The sequence below is a fragment of the Phascolarctos cinereus genome, unplaced genomic scaffold (genome assembly GCF_003287225.1).
Source record: "Phascolarctos cinereus isolate Bilbo 61053 unplaced genomic scaffold, phaCin_HiC Scaffold_4;HRSCAF=312, whole genome shotgun sequence".
In the NCBI taxonomy this organism is placed as follows: Eukaryota; Metazoa; Chordata; class Mammalia; order Diprotodontia; family Phascolarctidae; genus Phascolarctos; species Phascolarctos cinereus.
The window spans coordinates 142,018,482-142,038,972 of NW_027555847.1; the positions used below are offsets into that span (position 1 = coordinate 142,018,482).

At 40.0% G+C, this 20,491-nt stretch overlaps 1 protein-coding gene across 1 annotated transcript in view; it reads left to right on the forward strand.

Annotated features, from left to right (window-relative positions):
- ABCA1 (ATP binding cassette subfamily A member 1) overlaps window positions 1-20,491 on the forward strand; it is a 160,278-nt gene that overhangs the window by 109,023 nt on the left and 30,764 nt on the right. Inside the window, 17 exon segments of the mRNA XM_020995438.2 lie at window positions 1,106-1,125; window positions 1,128-1,327; window positions 1,454-1,675; window positions 3,115-3,319; window positions 5,406-5,519; window positions 6,309-6,480; window positions 7,478-7,609; window positions 8,668-8,807; window positions 10,509-10,646; window positions 11,724-11,944; window positions 13,871-13,943; window positions 14,649-14,851; window positions 16,357-16,405; window positions 16,650-16,763; window positions 17,958-18,106; window positions 18,510-18,634; window positions 20,109-20,207. Coding sequence (XP_020851097.1) covers window positions 1,106-1,125; window positions 1,128-1,327; window positions 1,454-1,675; window positions 3,115-3,319; window positions 5,406-5,519; window positions 6,309-6,480; window positions 7,478-7,609; window positions 8,668-8,807; window positions 10,509-10,646; window positions 11,724-11,944; window positions 13,871-13,943; window positions 14,649-14,851; window positions 16,357-16,405; window positions 16,650-16,763; window positions 17,958-18,106; window positions 18,510-18,634; window positions 20,109-20,207 — 2,376 coding nt within the window.

Here is a 20,491-nt window from a genome sequence, read left to right on the forward strand (position 1 = left end):
ATTGATAAAATAATTTTGTTGAGCAACTGAATATCATGAGCAAAGAGAAATTAATTTTTTCAAGACCTACGAAAGCTTTCACTGATTTATAGATTGATGCACCTTTATTTGATATGATTAGTATTATTCATATATAATATACACACACATATATATGTATATGTGTGTACACACACACACACACACACACACATACACACACATAAAAGTAAAACTCTTGTATTTAAACTTTTGACAACTCAGATTACTCTTTCCCCCACTCAACCCAAATGAAACATTATTGCATTTGTATTATTTCAATTCCACGCCAGGGTTTTGCCACGTTTGGGCACTATTAGTTACCACATTTTAGGGAGGATAATAGTAAGCTAAAGCAAATCTGGGGTGTGAGTAGGGATGGGGTAGGAATCATTTTGTTAGAGGACTGGAAGCCATGCTGAGTAGAAGTCAGTTGGAAGATTGGAGAATGTTTAGCCTGGAGAAGAGAAGTTATGGGGAGAGAGCTATTCTCAGATATTTGAGCTTAGATTAATTTTGCTTGGCCAGAAAGGGGCAGAGCCAGGACCAGCTCATGGAAGTTATGGAGAGGCAGGTGTTATAAAAAGAACAGTTCCCTAAGAACTCTTTGTTGTTATTTTTCTAGACCTGTGATTTTTATTGTTGTAGGGAGCTCTTAACAAGGAAACTCCTTCTACCAGTGCAGGTTTACAGTTGTTCTGCAGTATATAATCTTAGAGAGTTACTTGGGGCTTTGAAAAGTTTAAGCAACTTCCTCAGGGCTGTATATCCAGTTTTGTACAGAAGGATTTGAACTCGAGTCATTCAAACTCTCAGGCTGGCTCTCTTTCCACTACACAATGCTACCTCCCTCTTAATAGTGCTTTCAAAATGTAGAATGAGCTTCCTTAGTTGGTAGTGAGATTCGTATTACTAGAGGTCTTCAAGCAGGGACTGGATCATCATTTACTGGGAGTGTTTTCCATGGGACTCTTGCTTAGGTTCAGGCTGGACTTGATGACTCTGAATCTCTTATAACCCTGAGATTCTATCATTCTCTACTTCTCTTCGTAACCCTTTCATTTTTTTTTTCCTTGGGGGGGAATAGATTTCTGCGGGTGATGAGCCGCTCATGCCTCTCTTCATGACCCTGGCTTGGATCTACTCCGTGGCTGTGATCATTAAGGGGATTGTGTATGAGAAAGAAGCCCGACTGAAGGAGACCATGAGAATCATGGGTTTGGACAATGGCATCCTTTGGTTTAGCTGGTTCATTAGCAGCCTCATCCCACTCCTTGTGAGTGCAGGGCTACTGGTGTTAATCCTGAAGGTAAGGTTGGGTCCTGCTGAGGTGGTCATTTAGACACAGGAAATACCTAACTTTTTTTTTCAAGTCATTGTATGAGATGTGTCTCGGTTTGATTTGGTATATTTGATGGATCTGATTCCTTTCCAGCTAGGAAACTTGCTGCCCTACAGTGACCCCAGTGTGGTTTTCCTGTTCCTCTCCGTGTTTGCTGTGGTGACCATCTTGCAGTGTTTCCTGATCAGCACACTCTTCTCTAGAGCCAACTTGGCTGCAGCCTGTGGTGGGATCATCTACTTCACACTCTACCTGCCATATGTCCTTTGTGTTGCTTGGCAGGACCATGTGGGCTTCTCTCTGAAACTTTTTGCTGTAAGTAGTTTTTGGGTAAAAGCAATGATTGTGATTTTTTAAAAATCACTGCTATTATTACAATTATTGTGACCATTAATATGAATCCTTAATAAATTACTAGCAAGGCCACCATGTATTCTGTGAAAGAAAGAGGTAGGAAAGAAGGTTTTTTTTTCCCCCCTCCATGGATCTTTTAACCCTCTCACTTCATGCATAAGATAGCAAAGACTGCACTTAGCCAGGACTAAACTTTTTTTTTTTTTTTGCAAATGGTGAATTGTGTAGAGTGGCTATTTGCTTGTAGTTCCAACTGTCCCCGGCTCTTATCCTCTCACTGTGATTACCCTATTAAGCTCACTCCAGAATATACAGCTCTTGAAAGTTGGCAGAGTGTTTTGCATATGTAATCGTGGCCCCATGGGAAGGCATGGCAAAAGGTGACCCATCTTCACATTGGTCATTTGAATCTCCTTTTCCTGTGAAGAGCTATGATTCTCAACTTAGCAAGGGAGAAGGTTAAGCCTTGCACAGTTCATGAGCTAGTAGAATCACCGTTGGTTATACTTAAAAATTTTGTTATTAGTATCTTTTGTTTTTCCATTATGATCATTTCCAAATATGTGTTTCCTCTCCACCTCATTCAGAGAGCTATCTCTTATAATAAAGAATAAAAAAGACAGAAAAAAAACTTAATTCAGCAAAGATAAACAGCACATCAATTAGTATATACAAGGTTCTATCAGTCATGGCTTCTCAATTCTGCCCCTTTGGTGATATTTAAATTCTGTTCCTCAAGGGGTTGAGTCACAGACTTATCCTTAGTGTTTTTTACATATGCCCTAAACCTTCTGGGGGGAGATAAAAGGTCAGAACCACTTGTGACATGCAATATTCCTACTTTACATTTCTTGGGTGCTTGGTCTGGGCATCCTTCTGCAAAGTCAGTACTGGATGAATATCTCCTAAAAACCCTAGGATTTTTAGGAATGCTAGACTGAAGGGTCATTTGTGATTATTAATGAGAGAGACAGACAGATACAAAGATAGAGTGTGTATGTATAAAATTACTGAGTCTTTTGACTCTTTCTAAAAACAATCCTAATATTTGACAAGTATGCCTCACTTCGTGCAATAGCGAGAGATGTCAGAATGTTGTGTGCCTATAGTAAATTGTGGGGGATATTGTAGAGGGGATCCATCATTTGGAAGTAGAGATGGACTAGATGACCTCCAGAGTATTTTCCAATTCTAGGATTCCATTAGTCCCTTAAAACTCACCAAGGAGAGTTCACTATTTAAAGGAATCACTTTTTGGATTCTTTTGTAGTGCTAATGATTACCTCTTAGTTTTTCCATTTTGCAAATTCAGATTTAAAGTGGGAACATGTCTGCAGTGTTTAAAAATATGGGGGAGAGAAAAAGATTGATAGAACTTTCTCTGGTGTTACTTCCCTCAGAGTCTTCTGTCACCTGTAGCATTTGGGTTTGGTTGTGAGTACTTTGCCCTCTTTGAGGAGCAGGGCATTGGAGTGCAGTGGGACAACCTTTTCAAGAGCCCTCTAGAGGAAGATGGCTTCAGCCTCACCACCTCAATCTCCATGATGCTATTTGATACCTTCCTCTATGGTGTGATGACCTGGTATATTGAGTCTGTCTTTCCAGGTATGCTTTGTTCTACCACTCAACCCTATGAGTGTTCTATTTTTGTAAAATCCTAACCCTGGTCTTGGATTTCATGATGTGCCACATTTTCTTCCCATTATGTTTGCTTCATGGTAGAATCTTTCTGCATCTCCTTGGAAGAAGACAAAGCTTTGCACCCATGACACATTGAACAGACCAAATATGGAAAGTAGTTGCCACTGTAAGGGCAGTATTAGTTGGACTAGATAGCCGTTATGGTCCTGTCAGACTCTTAAGATTCTTTCAGTCTATGTTCTTAGACAGGTTGCAGATGATGGGAGATTTTTTTATTTTTTTAGTCTAAGCTTAGGTTTGGTACTTTGACATTTAATTCCTTATTCTACTGTTGACTTGATCTGTGACATTGGAAGAACCCACAAACTCCTCCTTATCTCCTTATCCAAGATCTGAGATAGATCTATCCTATGTCCAATTTCATGATGTAGAATATTTAATGATAATGATAAAATAATAGTAATAGCTAGTGTTAACGTAGTGCTTTAAGGTTTGCAAAGCACTTTATGTGCATTATTTCATTTGATCCTTACAAAAACCCAGTAAGGTGGGTGCTATTATTATCCTCATTTTGCAGATGAAGAAACTGAGGCTGAGAGAGGTTAAAACCCAGTAAGGTGGGTGCTGTTATTATCCTCATTTTGCAGATGAAGAAACTGAGGCTGAGACAGGTTAAGTCACTTGCCCATAGTCACACAGCTAGAAGAGGGCCTGAGGCAGAATTTGAACTTAGATCTTCCTGACTCCAAGTCTACTTTATCCATTACCCACCTGGCTACCTATATCTGGTTATAGTGTGAGGTGCCAGCATATAGTTCTATCTGTCGGACTGCAACGAGGTATACAAAGTCCTCATTATCTCATGTCTGTGTCACTGTGATGGAATACCTCCTACTTCATCCTTCTGTCTACCCCAATGCCATTCTATCCTATGCGTTTACAAGCAGATTAATCTTTCTAAAGTATAGCTCAGATCATATTATTCTTTTGCTCAAAAGGCTTCAGTGATTTTTCTTGCCTGTGGAAAAAAGATCAGAATTCCTTAAGTCCTTCCACAATCTGGTTCTAATTTACCCTTCTTGCCTAGATCCCCTTTGCAGCTAACTTCTTTCCGACTAAGTCTCTTTCTCTATCTACATGCAGATTAAAATAAAACAAAACTCTAGGTAGATTCCTCTTCCACCATGCTTCGTACATTCGCATTTCCAAACCCCACCTGGCCTATTCTCTTCTGTCTACTAGCTGACTTCTGCTTTTCCTTCCTGGCCCAGAGCACATTATACCTCATTCATGAAACCTTCTCTGATACTTCCAGCCCACTGTGAGTGTTCTCTTTTCTGAATTCTTACAGCACTTATCTTCTGGATTAGGCACTTGCCTTGTGTTGCCATCTGTGGTACTGATGTCTTCTGCATATATGCCTTCTCTGCCCAACTATACTGTGAGCCTCTTGTCAGTTCAGTTCGGTTCACCGTGCATCTGTTAAACACCTGTGATGTGCCATGCACTTACTGTTTTAGGTGCTGGGGATACAAAGACAAAAGTGAAACTGTTTCTGCCCTCAAGGTGATTATATTCTGCTGCCAACAGGGGTTGTATTTTATGCTTCTTCTCACCTCCCTGGGTAGCTGGCACAGTGCCTCTTTTAGCGTAGGCACTACCAAAGCAAAATGGGAACTGAACTGAGAGTCAGAAATTTCTGAATTCTAGTTTTTTTTATTTTGCTTAGTAATTATGTGATCTTGGACAAATCACTTCAGTTCTCTGGGTCTCAGTTTCCTCACTGATAAAGTGAATTTTGGCTAGATTTAGTGTGAGGTGCTCGCATATAGTTCCATCTATCTGACAAAATCTCTTCTAGGCTTCTTAGCTTTTTAATTATTCATGAGTTAATATTTTATAAGAAATTGGTTTTAGTTATTCAGCTTTTCCATTTCTAGGAAGCACCAAGGTGTTTATTAGGATAGAACTTGGACTGGGTTCAGTGTAGGAAACCTGAGGGATGCTAGGATAACTTTAAGCCTAACTAATGTCTATCTTTTGTTTTCAGGTCAATATGGAATCCCCAGGCCCTGGTATTTCCCTTTCACCAAGTCTTACTGGTTTGGTGAGAAAAGTGATGAAAAGAGTCATCTTGGTTCCAGGCAGAAAGGAACTTCAGAAAGTAAGTTCTGCTGACAGTCTTCAACTCTACTCCCTGCCTTTTCCATTGATTGTTGATAATCCTTTAGAGAATACTGGCCCATGACCTTGCAGAACTCTAGAATCATATGTAGGTCAACAAAACCACACAACATAATGCCTCATTCACTATTTTCTTGTGCCTTTCATATGGTAATTGGTTGACATCACAAGAGTGTGTCTAAGATTGTCCTGGAACCAGGGCTGGTGGCATGGGATAACATTTCTTTTCTCTCCTTAGCTGCTACAGAAGCTTAAATTACTTCTCTACCCTCACCCCACCCCCAACCCACCCTGAACCATATCACTTAGACTAGGAAGAGTTGGATATGGGTGGGGCAACATATAGAATTCTCCCTCTCTTACCCTGATTATGTGAGCGTGTATGCAGCACCAAATGGCCATCATCATTTTTAAGACCAAGAGAACCACAGTTTTGGGCCCCTGGGCAAGTGTGTTTGAGTCAGTTTTCTCCCACTTCTGTAGGAGAGGGAAACAAGGTAGATTAAGGATGGAACCTCTCTTGGCGTGGCAGGTGATGTTGTTGGGAAATGTTACATTGCTGCAAAGGAAGGCCTGTGCTGCTGTGTCTGATGTGTGATGTGGCATTGATATTATTGGCTAAGTTAATGATAGGTAGGCTGATATGCCCTCACCTGCTTAAGTAGCTTGACCTTCAGAATCCAAAGGCAGATTCCCACTCCCCACCATATGATGGCCTTCTGGATCTTTCTACATTTATTATATTAATTTCTGAACTTCTTTCTCATAGTCTGCATGGAAGAAGAACCCAGCCACCTGCGCCTAGGGGTTTCCATTCAGAACCTGGTGAAGGTTTATCGGAATGGCATGAAGGTGGCCGTGGATGGCCTTGCACTGAATTTCTATGAAGGGCAGATTACATCTTTTCTGGGACATAATGGAGCTGGGAAAACCACCACCATGTAAGAAGAGGACATTTTGCTTTTACAGAGTAAACCAGAAGGAAGTTCTGAGGCTTAGTTAGAAAATTGTATCCTAAAGTGATTATGTGTATGTATGTGTGTTTATATGTACATAAATCTATGTACCAAAAATATATAGATGTATGTACACATATGTACATAAAATAAACATATGTGTGTTTATATAAAATGTGTATAAATATAATGTGTGTGTTTATGTTTATACATATATACACTTGCATGTGTGTTTACAAGAGTTTTGTAATGCATGCATATAAAAAGAGGCACGAGGCCTTGGAAATTTAGAGCATTTTTAGAAAGCTTAGCACCCAAATATCTCTAGAGCTAGTCCCTCTCTTTTTGAGCTTTATTGGTATTCCTTTCTGATTAGAATGAAGAAAGATGATACTGTGAAAGAGAATCCAGAGTTTTCAGAAGATACATATTTCTAGCAAAGAGACCTTTAAGTGGAGAGCTCAGATATTATTTTTATTGTTATCTGAAAATGACCTCATTTGGGATAGTGTTTTAGACTAATAGGACCCTCCTGTATGAAAAATCTCACATTTGCCTCAGTTGATGACGCTGGCTATAGTGACTTAGAGCTACAGCTTTCAAAGTATAGCTTATAAGTCATTATTAATTTTTATGATACCCAACAGGGGTCTTCCATGGCTCCCAGTGGTAACTCAAAATGTAAATTACATAAAAATGTGTGTATTTGCATTTCAGGTGGATTTGCCATTGCAAATTTGAATCTGTATTACCCCTACCCCAACCCCGGATGATATTTTAAAAGACTAGGATTAACTGTATTTGAATGAAATTGAGACCAAAAACAAATGCCCTATGATTTATTTTTTGTGTAGGTGGCAAAGAGAAAAGGAAGGTGGTGGTGGACGGGTAGTTCACAGGGCCTTTTACCAACCTGTGTGGAAAAATTTGAAGATTATTATTGATTTGACATTTACTTACAATGCATTTCTTTTATGCCTAGGTCCATCTTGACTGGCTTGTTCCCCCCAACCTCAGGCACTGCCTACATCCTTGGGAAAGATATTCGTTCAGAGCTGAGCACTATAAGGCAGAACCTGGGGGTCTGTCCTCAGCATAATGTGCTTTTTGACATGTGAGTAGCAACTGTGTGTTTTCAGAGAAATGGAAAGACCTTTGTCCTGTGTGCTCTAGTAGTGAGTGACAAAGAAGTGGCACCATCTATATAGCAGCTTTGGGGCCCATAGATACCACTCTAGGGAGGCTTCCTTGCACCAGATGCCACATGGTTAAAGTAAATATCAAGGGCATGTGGAACATCGGAGAAACTGTTGTCGCGAGGAAGTGGTCACAAAAGTACAACATGTAGCCTTGAAGGGTGCATAGAGGAAGAGACAGAGAGAGAGAGAGAGAGAGCCACACTGTCATTTCCTTGCCCATTCTGGAGGAATTGTCTATGCACATCTCAAGTCTTGCTGAATGCTGTTTCTTCCCCAAATCACTGCAGTTTGAGCATCGCATTCTAGCAATGGGATGTCAACCCTCCAAATAACAGAGCTTGGCACCCAGATAGCTGTTTCTGTGTTAAGGTGTTAACAAAAGAAGTCCACCCGTTTACTCCCACTGTGGCAAATGATGAGTGTATTTCTTGATTTACTGGGTAGGGGGAGACCTTGGCAAAATTTTTCTTGGGAACCCAGAATCTTTAATTTGTTGCCATGCTTGCATTCAGGTTTTCTTTCCCCATCCTTTGTTCTGGGCCCCACACTCCCATGAGTGCATCCTGAGCCAGGCTTGATGAAAGCAACCTAATTCCAGTTGTGAGAACAGAGATCTATGACTTTATTTCAAAACTGATCCTTATTTAATACCAGAGTCAGATTTAAAAAAAAAGTTCAATATGACTACATTCTCTCAACATAGTACAATTCTCCCACCAGGAATCTTTCCTCTTTAGTATTTTGGTGCTTTGATTGATCTGCATTGATGAGGGCGCTCCATCCAACGATGCAAATTGCAGCCCATCATTGCTGTCTTATCTTAATAATTGACTGAAAAAGTTTTCAAAAATTCTCCATTTGCTTTTTCATTATAAGCTTTGTTTCTTTTACGATTAATTTGACAAATAGCTGTAGTCGTGTTGTGACCAGCGTGACCCCAGCTGACTGGTAGCATGCCCACTCTGTTCCCTAGGCTAACAGTAGAGGAGCACATCTGGTTCTATGCACGTCTGAAAGGGCTGTCGGAGAAGAGTGTGAAGGAAGAGATGGAGCAGATGGTTCTGGATGTCGGTTTGCCACACAAACTGAAAACTAAGACAAGTCAGTTGTCTGGTAAGTACAGATATTGCCTGCACCCCCACCCACCTCTTCACAGGAGATCAAACGAGGTAGTTGTAAAGCAGTAAGCACAGTGCCTGCCACATAGCAGGAACATGGTGCATACTTTTCCTCCTCTTCCCCGTCAGGTTCAAAGATACCGGCTAGCATCATGCTTCACATGGCAGAGATGGGGAGGGATGGGGGTGGGGTGGGATTCAACTCTTTTAACTACGTTCATTCCAGAGCTTATGCAAACTATTCCAAAACTCTCCTTCATGCTTTCCCTCAGCTTCTCTCCCCTTTCCTTCTTTCTTTGTCTATTTGTTTCTCCCTTTCCCTCTTTGTTCATTCTCCAAAGAGCTGAGTGTCAGGAGTTGGAGAAGGAATGAATTTGGGAGACATTTCAGTTCTTTTTTTCCCCTCACCTAAAAAAGTAGTTATCACAAACACTGGGAAGTGTGTTATCTTGAGATCTGTTTACCTGAGGCAGCTAGGTGGCAACATAGTGTGCAGAGCTGTGGCCCTGGAATCGGGAGAGGGAGAGGGAGAGAGAGAGAGAGAGAGAGAGAGAGAGAGAGAGAGAGAGAGAGAGAGAGAGAGAGAGAGAGAGAGAGAGAGAGTGAGAGTGAGAGAGAGTGAGAGAAAGTAAAGTAAGTACCTGGGAGAGGTAGGTGTTAGTACCATCCCCATTTTACAGGGGGAGAATGTATACATACACACACACACAATATGTGTGTGTGTGTGTGTGTGTGTGTATGTACATATGTATATGTATATATGTATATGTATATATGTTATATATGTGTATATGTATGTATATAGGGGTGTGTGTGTGTGTGTGTGTGTGTGCATGGGTACATACGTACATAGAGGAGGGGAGGGGAGAAATATATAAATATATTACTTAATTCAGTGACACTGGCTCCTGGAGGTGACACAAACAAGACACTCCATCTCTATCTCTGGTCATTTTTTCTGGCTGTCCTCCATACCTAGAATGTTTTAATTTTTCTGTTCCAGCTACTGACCTCCCTGACTTCCTTTAAATCCCAACTAAAATCCTACCTTCTGCATGAAGATTTCCCCAACCCTTCTTAACTCAAGTGCCTTCCCTCTGTTAATTTCCTGTTTATCCTGCATATAGCTTACTTTGTACATATTTGTTAGAATGTTATCTTCTGCCTTAGATTGTAAACTACTGGGTGGGGGGTAGGGACTGGTTTTTTTGCCTCTTTTTGTATCCCTAGCACTTAGCCTGGCACTTAGTAGCAACTTATGTTTTACTGAATGAATGAATGACTATTGTATACTAGTATTATATACGTAAAGCTCTATAAAATATATACTAAAGCACTATCTAGAGAGTGCATGTTATATACTCGTGTGTGTGTGCATATGCAAACACATCATTCCCATTTTCCATTATTAGCTTTTTTTTTCAATCTTAAGGGAGAGTGAACCACTGTTAAAGGTTGCAGTCACGATGCAGTGAAAATAGTTGACCCCTAAAGATGCCAACTTCTTGGTGCTGATTTCTTGCAGAGGAATCATGCTGGCCCTGTCTCAGCAGACAGAAGGGGTGGTAGGGTGTTCCTGGGTGGGTCTACATGTCCATTGTTTCTTGGCTATGAAGTTCTAGACTATAGATTCTTTTTTCTTAATTTACCGTCTATCTGCAGAGGAATGCTAAAAATCGGTGTTACTGTTTCACAGGCGGAATGCAAAGAAAGCTGTCTGTGGCTTTGGCCTTTGTTGGCGGATCGAAGGTGGTTATTTTAGATGAACCAACAGCCGGAGTTGACCCTTACTCTCGCAGAGGGATATGGGAACTGCTTCTGAAGTATCGGCAAGGTATTTACTGTTTGATTTTTCTTGATTAATAAGAGAAATTTGGGTTTGCATGAAGTGTGAATGTATCAGTACAATCCTCCCTGAGTAGCTGCCCAGGGCATCAGAGCTGCCTTCTGCATCTCAGGAAAAATGTTGATCATCTTTTCAGAGACTTCAGGTCCCAAACCTCATAAAGGGGCTTGTTTTGATGGGTGTTTGTATACTGTTTATACTTTTTAAAAAATGGTTTCTTGATGCTTTTTTGTTGTTGTTGTTATGTCACTGCTGTGTCCCAATGACTTCTGCCCTTCCCCCTTGCCCCTACCCTGGAACCCTTCCCTTGCAACAGGAATAAGCCAAACAACCCAGCACATTTCCCATGCTGACAGCCTAGGCCTCCTGCCTCCCTTTGTAGCTACAGTCCATCCCCTCTGTACTAACGAGTTAGGGAGAGGGAGGGCATGCTTCATTGTCACTCTTCTGAAGTTCAGATCAATAACAGCATTCTATCTGACTTCTGGTGTCTTGTAGTGTTGTTAATTACTTTTTTACTCTTTTGGTATTTTTACTTTGCCTCACATCCTTTCCTACAAGTCTCCTGATGTTTCTCCAAATTCTTGACATTTGTCACATTTTATGATATGATAGTATTTTATTGTACATATATATTACATTCATTCAGTCCCTCCTCAGTTGATGGTCCTCAACTGTACTTCCAGTTCTGAGCTGTGATAATAAGTGCCAACATGACTATTTTCATATATATGGGACCTTTTCCTCAATCATTGACTCTTCGGTTATATGCCTGGTGGTGGTATTACTTATTACAAAGGTGCCCATGTTTTGTAGTATGTAAACTTTATTATGATGGCAGGGATCCTATATTATCCAAACATTTTCTTCCTCTAAGTGCTTGTGTCCTGAGCATTTTAGGTGCTTAATGACTACTGTTGAATTGTACTGAATCGGTGCCATTGTAGAAGTAGCAATAACCAGATGGTGTTTAGGTTGACTTGCTGCCTGCTCTGTCTTCCTCCTTTCAGTGGCTTAGGATTGCATGCAGTACCACCATTTCTCCTCTGGTTTGTGTCTTGGCAGGTCGCACCATCATTCTCTCCACTCACCACATGGATGAGGCAGATATACTGGGTGACAGGATTGCCATAATTTCTCACGGGAAGTTGTGTTGTGTTGGTTCCTCTCTGTTTTTGAAGAATCAGCTGGGGACAGGATACTATCTGACCCTGGTCAAGAAGGATGTGGATTCCTCCCTCAGTTCCTGTAGAAACAGCAGCAGCACAGTGTCTTACCTGAAAAAGGTGAGTCTCCTGTTCCAGGTATTAGGGCTAATGCCCAAGAGTAGAAATTAAGGTCTTTTTCCGTTTGATTCCTATTGCTGCCTCATTCTTTGATTTTGAGGAAAACCATCTCCCCTTTCTGCTGCTCAGTTTTGCTTATTCTGGAATATACCTGGTCTCATGGAAGGATGTCTACCCCAAAGGGGATCTAGAGAATTCAGGCTGACTCTATACCAGTGAATTAAACCTATGTGGTATGCAGTACAATGCTTCTAGGGAAAATCTTCCCAGGGCTTTGTTTTGCCAATAGTAGGTGACTGCTGATGTTTGCGCTATACCCTAAAGTCTGCAGTTGAAACAGCTGCTCAGGCATAGAAAAAGCAGGGATGGGGAGTGAATACCCACCAGTACTTGGCATGAGAGTAGGGAACCTTGGGGTTTGGCCCAGCTTCACTACTTACGTGTGTAGGATCTTGAATAAGCATTTGTCTCTTACTATTTAAAATTCTTCATATGATATTAGGATAATTAGGTTACAGGAAGGCAACAAACATTTATTCATTGTTTTTATGGTTTTATGCTAAGGGGTAACGTGTACAAACACAAAAACAATTCCTGCCCTCAAGGGGTTTCTTTTTCTGCTTGCTTGTAGTCTTGTACAGTTATCATGGGGATTAATAAGATCACATAAGGGAAAGTGTTTATAATTCTTTGGAAGAGAGGTGTTTCCTTAATGTATCCATGAGCATTATTTGCTCTCTGTTTTGCCTTTTGCCTGTTATGTTTCCCACTGTAGCAGTGACTTATTTTCTGGAAGTGGAAGGAAAGTCGGTAGCCTAGAGTAAATAGCCTGGTTCCAGGGTGCAGCCTGTTGGCTTGCTCACTGTACTGTTGAATCTGAGGCTCACCTAACCCCTCTGGCTAGTGTGGCAGCTGATTCAGTTAAACCTCTGAGGGTCATTGACAGCACCATCACTCTGCTTCCTGCTTGTCTGTTCGATCAGGCAACTTATCCAAATAAGGAAATTGGCTTCAGTTAACTAGATAAGATATACAAGTTAAAAGTCAAATCAATTCCTTAAACTTATAAGTAGGAACTATTTTTTTTGTAACCTACTAACAGCTCAGCAAAAGTGAAAAAGAATAGATTTCATTTTTAACTTTAAAACTTTACTTTTAAAAAACTAATAGACTGGAATGATTCCCCTTGTCTAGCTTGATAAGCCTGCCCCTTTGGGTTAGGACATCAGGCCATCCTTTCCTCTTCCCCGTCTCTCACTGTCATTATCATCACACCTGCCCCTGTACTCTGACCTAGAACCATCATACATACTTTACCACAGAAAAAAAAATAAAGAAAAAGAACACTCGAGTTGGAGTCAGAGGACCTGGGTTCAAATCTTGGACCACTTACTACTTGTGGTATCTGGGGCAAGTCTATTCACCACTTTAAAATGAAGAGGATGTACTAGATGCCCTTATTGTCCCTTCTAGCTCTGAATCTATTCTTCTGTCTTTATATTTTTGAATGTTTTCACTGGATGATTAATTAACACTGGACCTAACATAGTAGGCACTTGATAAATGCTGATTGACCAGTTCCCAGAACCAGCGTAAGCATCATCTTTATCTTTACACCATCCTGATCTTTGTATCGTCTACTATTGGGCAAGGATTTTGTTTATGGCTCCTAAGCCTTGGTTCTTGTTCCAAAAAGAGTATATGTAAACGTACTGAAGTCTTGTAAAATGATAATCTCAGAAGCCTGGGGTATATGATCGAGCCACACGAAGGAAGAGCCTGATGTAGCATCTCACGAGGGCAAAGCACTTTGGTTAATCTGCACAAGGAAGCTGGAGCCAGGCACAAAGAGAATGAGGAAGATTTCTCCCTCCCTTATCCATCTATAGGTATGAATATAATCCCTGCTTTCTTCTTTGTCATCAGGAGGACAGCGTTTCTCAGAGCAGCTCTGATGCAGGCCTAGGCAGTGACCATGAAAGTGACACCCTGACTATAGGTAATGTAATGACTATGGTATTTCTAACTCAGAAGGTTTGCCTCCAACAAGGTTTCATGTGAGAGCAGTCAGGCCTTGACATTCTGTGAATGTGGCTGTGTTGGGGGGCTCCTTGAAAATTTTAAGTGTCATAGAAAAGCATGATTTCTCAAGGATCACTTGTTTTAAACCCTTCAAAGAATCATATCGTTTAGGCAATGGGGACCAGCTTTTATTCTCCAAGGGGAAAAAACCAAAACTAGCAGAAAGTATCCAGCATCTGGCCTAGCTGAGAACAGTATGTTTAAAGTAATTGGTATTTGGAATCAGCAGTAGAGATTCTTTCTTAATAATTAGCATTTATAAAATGCTTTAAGGTTTGCAAAGCACTTTACATATATTACCTCATTTAATCTTCACAACAATGTTATGAGGTAGGTGATATTATTCTTCCAATTTTACAGATGAAGAAACTGAGACAGTGGGGTTAAGATAGTAAGTGTCTGAGGAAGGATTTAAATTCAGGTCATTTTACAGTTCATTTTACAATACCTCTCAGTTGACTTCATAGCCAGGCACCTTTTGCTTATACCTATTCCAAAGGAACAGATGCTTGCATGTCATTTTCCAGAATGTAAGCAAAAGAGGGAAAAAAAGACATAGGTTGCATGTTGCATTAAAGATGAGTAATCATGTTGACTTTTTGTCGCGCTTTGGTCTCTGTAGATGTTTCTGCTATCTCTAACCTCATTACTAAGCACGTCTCAGAGGCTCGGCTGGTGGAGGACATTGGGCATGAATTAACCTACGTGCTGCCCTATGAAGCTGCCAAGGAAGGAGCATTTGTAGAGCTTTTCCATGAAATCGATGACCGACTCTCCGACCTGGGCATTTCAAGTTATGGCATCTCAGAGACCACGTTGGAGGAGGTATGTCGGGCAAGGAATGTTTCTTCAGCTGTGTAAATCAGGCAGAGTAAATAATTCCAAAGACCAAGACAAAAAAAAAATCACTGGATGACCTGAAGTTTGTTTGCTTTGGAGCTGGTCCACCCTTCAGTCCTCAGTATCCTGAGCATCTAGAAAATAGTGTCTCTGATTAACTACTTCGGGTCAGGTTTGAGTGAAAAAGACAGGAATGAAATTATAAAAGAGAAGAATGTTAAGAGAGCTCAGTAGGAAGTTCTTTCATTACTGGACACCTTCTCTTGAGCTACCTTGTAGAGAAATGGCTGTGGTGCTAGCAGAGCCCTAATTTATTCAGAGAAATGTGGAAATTAGGTGGTAAAGAGTCACTAGTCCACCTGCCCCATCCCCCATAGGCTCAGGGCATGTTTCCATTTGAACTCATTGGTGTTTGAAGCAAAATTTTCATTAACATCTTTTAAAAAAGAACTCAGTTTAATACCTTTCTTCCCTTCATACTTTTAAAAGGTCCACAGTTTCCTTGGGGTGGACACTTGCTTTGGCATCTCACATAATGTAACACTTTAGTAGACAGTTTCAAAAGGTGTTGGTGGGCTCAGCTCAAGAGCTACCTCCTAGATAAGGCTTTTCCTGGTCGTCCCCCCACCATGCCCCCAGCTACAAGAGCTCTCTCCCAAACTTCTGGGTATATATTTTGTAGTTGCTTATAGATACACATGTTGTTTTCTCCAAATAAAATATAAACCCCTTGAGGGCAGGGGATGTTTTATTTTTGTCTCTGTGTCCCTCGCACTCAGCATATTATTCAGCATATAGTAAGGGCTTAATAAATGATTGTTGAATTGAATAGTTGGACTAGGTAAACATACTACCCAACATCTGGCCATGTGGGCTTGGGAGGACTTTTCAGAGCTTGTGCTCCATTGGAATAACTGCTTGAAGTCATCTACTCTAATAATAAAATGGAGTAAGACTTTGTCCCATTAGTGAAAGATCCACCAATGTTATTTATGGAAGCTAGGTGGCACAATGGATAGAGCTGTTTATCTGGAGTCAGGAAGACATGACTTCAAATCCTGCCTCAGACACTTATTAGCTATGTGACTCCTAGCAAGTTACTTAATTTTTGTCTGTTTCCTCATCTGTAAAATGGGAATAATAATAATAGTATCTATTTTCCAGAGTTGTTGGGATCAAGTGAGTTAATATTTGTAAGGCGCTTTGAAAACTTTAAAGTGATATATAAATGTTAGCTGTTACTGTTTTATCAATAATATCAGTAATAGGGTCTCATCTGCAAAGCCCTGATAATATACAGTACCTATTTTCTTTGTTCCTAAGATCATACAAACGTGGAACCTTAGGATTTAGGACTGGAAGGGCTCTTGGAGATCATATAACCTAATTTCTTAGGACTTATCATACCATTCAATAAAATATTCTATTATAATATTCATTGCAATGGCACCATTAATAATAACTATTTTCTGACCTCATCTTGTTTTCAGATATTCCTTAAAGTGGCTGAAGACAGTGGAGTAGATGCAGAGACCTCAGGTAATTCCCTTGGTTTAGGCTGTATTGTCTTTATTGCACAGTTTATTGCAATTAACCTGAGCTCACTCATTTAGAGTGAAAGAATTTGAGAGCTAGAAAGGAAAGCTGTGTTATATTTGTCTTTAAAGTAATTCTTTTCCAAGTCCGTTTCCAGTGTTTGGGGTCCAGTGTGCAATTTATTTGTGAGTAATTGGAGTAAATGAAAGTTAATCTCCCCCTCCCTCATTTTCCCTCTTAACTTCAGATGGAACCTTACCTGCCAGAAGGAACAGACGTGCCTTTGGGGACCGCCAGAGCTGTCTTCGCCCATTTACTGAAGATGATGCTTTTGATCCCAATGACTCGGATGTGGACCCAGGTAAATATCAATAAGAGCTATCCCATGGAATCTGAAACAGCATTTTTCCTCATGCATACTTCTCAAAAGTTTTTCCTTGAAGGGCCTCTATTACCATTTGCTTTAGATGATATTTATTGATGTATTTTGAATAGGCAGTAGGTCCAGTGGAATCTAAGGTTGGATTTAGGGTCAGAGAGTCTAACTTTACTACTTGCATTTCCTCATCTGAAAAAATGAAGAGGTTGGACAAGGTGACCTCTTCTAAATATATGAAATTGTGAAATTGTTGCAGAAATGGAGACATTCGTTTAGTGTTTGTAGACGGCCAAAATTGACTATTTATAATTATGCTAAGTGTACATATTTTCCCTCTCATATTTTAGTATGTAAGTAGCTTGGCAAATGTCAGTAGTGAATCTAATTTGTCCTGAAAACCAGAATGGTGCCTAAGAATTTAACCTAAAGACAGCAAGCAAATAAATAGGACTTTTGCATCTATTAGATTGTAAGCTCCTTGAGGGCAAGGACTGTCTTTTGCCTCTTTTTGTAACCCTGGTACTTAGCACAGTCAGTGCCTGGCACATAGCAGGCACTTAATAAATGTTTATTGATTGATTTGATATGTGTATGTGTGTTCATCCAAACACCTTTATCATATGACCTTATTTTTCAGAGTTCCAAGGCCATTTTTTTCTCTTAGCTGGGCCATGGTTTTAAGGATTGAGTTCAGTATCTTCTCTTCAAATACAGATTAAGAACAACTGAACTCAGATCCTGTTGTAAATAGGATTGGACAGTTTGTCTTTTGTCATGGAAAAATATGCATTACAATTTTTTTAATTGGATTGACTTGATTAGGCTAAATGTCTGCATAGCATCTAGATTTGCCTGAATGCATCTTTTAACCTTCTCAACCTGATTTCCAGTCCTTATTCAAGGACTGGGATTTTGTTGTTCTCATCATACAGAGACTGGCAGGTGGAGGCTTTTTGTTTTGTTTGACATTTTGAACTTTCCCCCCCATATTTTCTAGGGTGTAATTTCCTATGAGAGCTCTTTATTTCAGTAGCTGTTTTTGAGGATATCAGGAATTGGAATTTGAAAAATCAAAGGCGACCAGAGAATTAAAGGAGATGAAAGGTTGTGGCATTTGACTGAGAAAAGATTACCATGGCAACCTCTGAGGTGATACCCAGGATCCTTTTCTTTCAGAATCCCGAGAGACAGACCTACTCAGTGGCATGGATGGTAAAGGCTCCTACCAGGTGAAGGGTTGGAAACTCACCCAGCAGCAGTTCGTAGCCCTTTTGTGGAAGAGGTGGCTGATTGCCAGGCGTAGCAGGAAAGGATTTTTTGCTCAGGTGAGAAACAATGGTTCTGTATACAACTCGGGTGGGTCAGTGAGGCATCCCTCTAGACAGCTTTTCTTCTCTTTAGGCATAGGAGTCAACTGAGGTCTGGGAGGTTGGCTAAGAAATCCCTCACAAAGAACGAGTGATTCCTAGATTTATGTGATCTATGTACATGCAAGCTGGAAGCCTGAGTTTTCTAGAAGTTGATGGTTAATTGTGGACTGGTTGGGGGGAGGTTTGTGAGAGACAACCTGAGTCAGCCCATTACCAGCACACTGTAACAATTTATACCATCTTGCCTATTGCAAAGAAAATTAGCTGAAGTAGGGAGGAAAAAATATCCATAGGGCCTTTTATTGGAGTTTTCCTATTAATATCAGCTTTCTTCCTTCTCCTTACCTAATGGTTTCAGATCGTTTTGCCAGCAGTGTTTGTCTGCATTGCCCTCGTGTTCAGTCTGATTGTTCCTCCTTTTGGCAAATACCCCAGCCTGGAACTGCAGCCGTGGATGTACAATGAACAATATACATTTGTCAGGTATGTGCCCCTTGCTCCAGAGAATGGAAAACCAAAGAAAATAGAAAAGTGGTACTAAGTGCCCAAAGTGGTGAATGAGGTTACAAAGTGAAATATATCCTATCCTGTCTTATCTTGTCTCATCTCATGTGGCTGAAAATGGACCATTGCAACTATTAGTCTGGAGCAGAAAAGAATAATTAGCAAATCCAAATTATTTCCAAGTACACTTCTCATGTCAGGATTAGGGTCTTTTTATTTTTTTTTAATGTAGGATACTATGCCTTGCTTAAAGCCCACATCTAAATGAGAATGTGATTAAATTTTCATAATTACGCTCAACTTTTATGTCAGGCCCATTGTTCAATTCAATTTAGCAAACATTTTTACTGTGTGTAAAGAACTGTGAAAAACTCTGAATGTACAAAAATGAAAAATAACATGATTCCTGCCTTTAAAGTGCTTACAGTTTATTTGCAAAGTGGAAACACGCTACAAGTTAGAATAAATAAATGCACTTTGTAGATGAAACTGTTGGAAGGGGTTCTGATGGTGGCAGTCAAGGCTACTTCTTAATTTCTTAACATAATAAAATTATTTGTCACACTAGAAATGTAGTAGCTTCATTCATGAATTTCCCAATTGTTCTTCCTCTTTGCGGACATTAGCTAGTATTTGGTCTTTAGGCAAAATGTCTACTAACAGCCTAGCACTTAAAAGAAAAGTAAAAGATCAACTCTCCAGTAAGAAAAACAATATTACCTGTGCATCTGGAACAAGTGTGTGGAAGAGCTAGGTTAAAAGGAGTGTTAAAATCCAACAAATCTGTTTAAACTTTTTTCCTATTATGTGCCTTAAATTTCTTAACCACATTTTGGCTTCAGTTCATACGCTTTTTCTTTTCTTTCCCCCCCCCCCCCCAGTTTTCACATCTCTATCTGAAGGCAAAAATAGTGCTGTGGTAATTGTCAAAGGACCACATCCTTTGTTGTAATGTGACCAACAGCCATTTTTATATGTCCCTGATACTCTCTGTTGCTTATAAAATCTCTTCACAGACATTGAGTCAATCAACCTTGCCATCTGTTTCCTGGGGAAGGGAAAAAACTGAATGTCAACGCATAGGAAAATAACTCCAATGTACAATTTGATGGAGTCACTTCAGATAGCCAGTATTAAAATACTAACTCTTAAGTAGCCTTTTTAAAAATTCCATAAATTTCAAAACTTGACAGAAATTTGGTGCTGCTTTCCAGTGTAGGATACAAGTTCTGGAAAAATAACACTTTGGTAAATTAGATTTTTTTATTTCTATTTTGACGTTTAATCATTAAGAGAGACATACCTGAATTCAATTTTTACTTGGAAAACTCCATCTATCCTCTTTTGCTAACGCTCATTGATATTTTCGTATATGTTAAGTTGATTTGAGGTTTTAAGAGGTATGGATTATTTTAGCAGTTCCTTAATTAGCTTTTTTCTGGTATATGTATAGCAATGATGCTGTGGAAGATGCAGGCACTCAAAAACTCTTCGATGCTCTGACCAAAAGCCCTGGTTTTGGTACCCGTTGTATGGAAGGACAGTCAATTCTGTAAGTACCGTTTTAGCAATAACAGTGTCTAACCTTCTGTTTTCATGATGATCCGTTGCCCACCAGATGGTAATCACACCATATCCATCTTATGCTCTTAATACTTAAAAAAATTCAAAGCTAAAATAACTTGTCTACTTTTTTTCTTTTTAATTAGGCAATTGAGGTTAAGTGACTTGCCCAGGATCACACGGGTAGTAAATGTCAAGTGTTTGGTCTGAGGTCATATTTAAACTCAGGTCCTCCTGACTTCAGAGCCAGTGTTCTATCCACTGCACCACCTA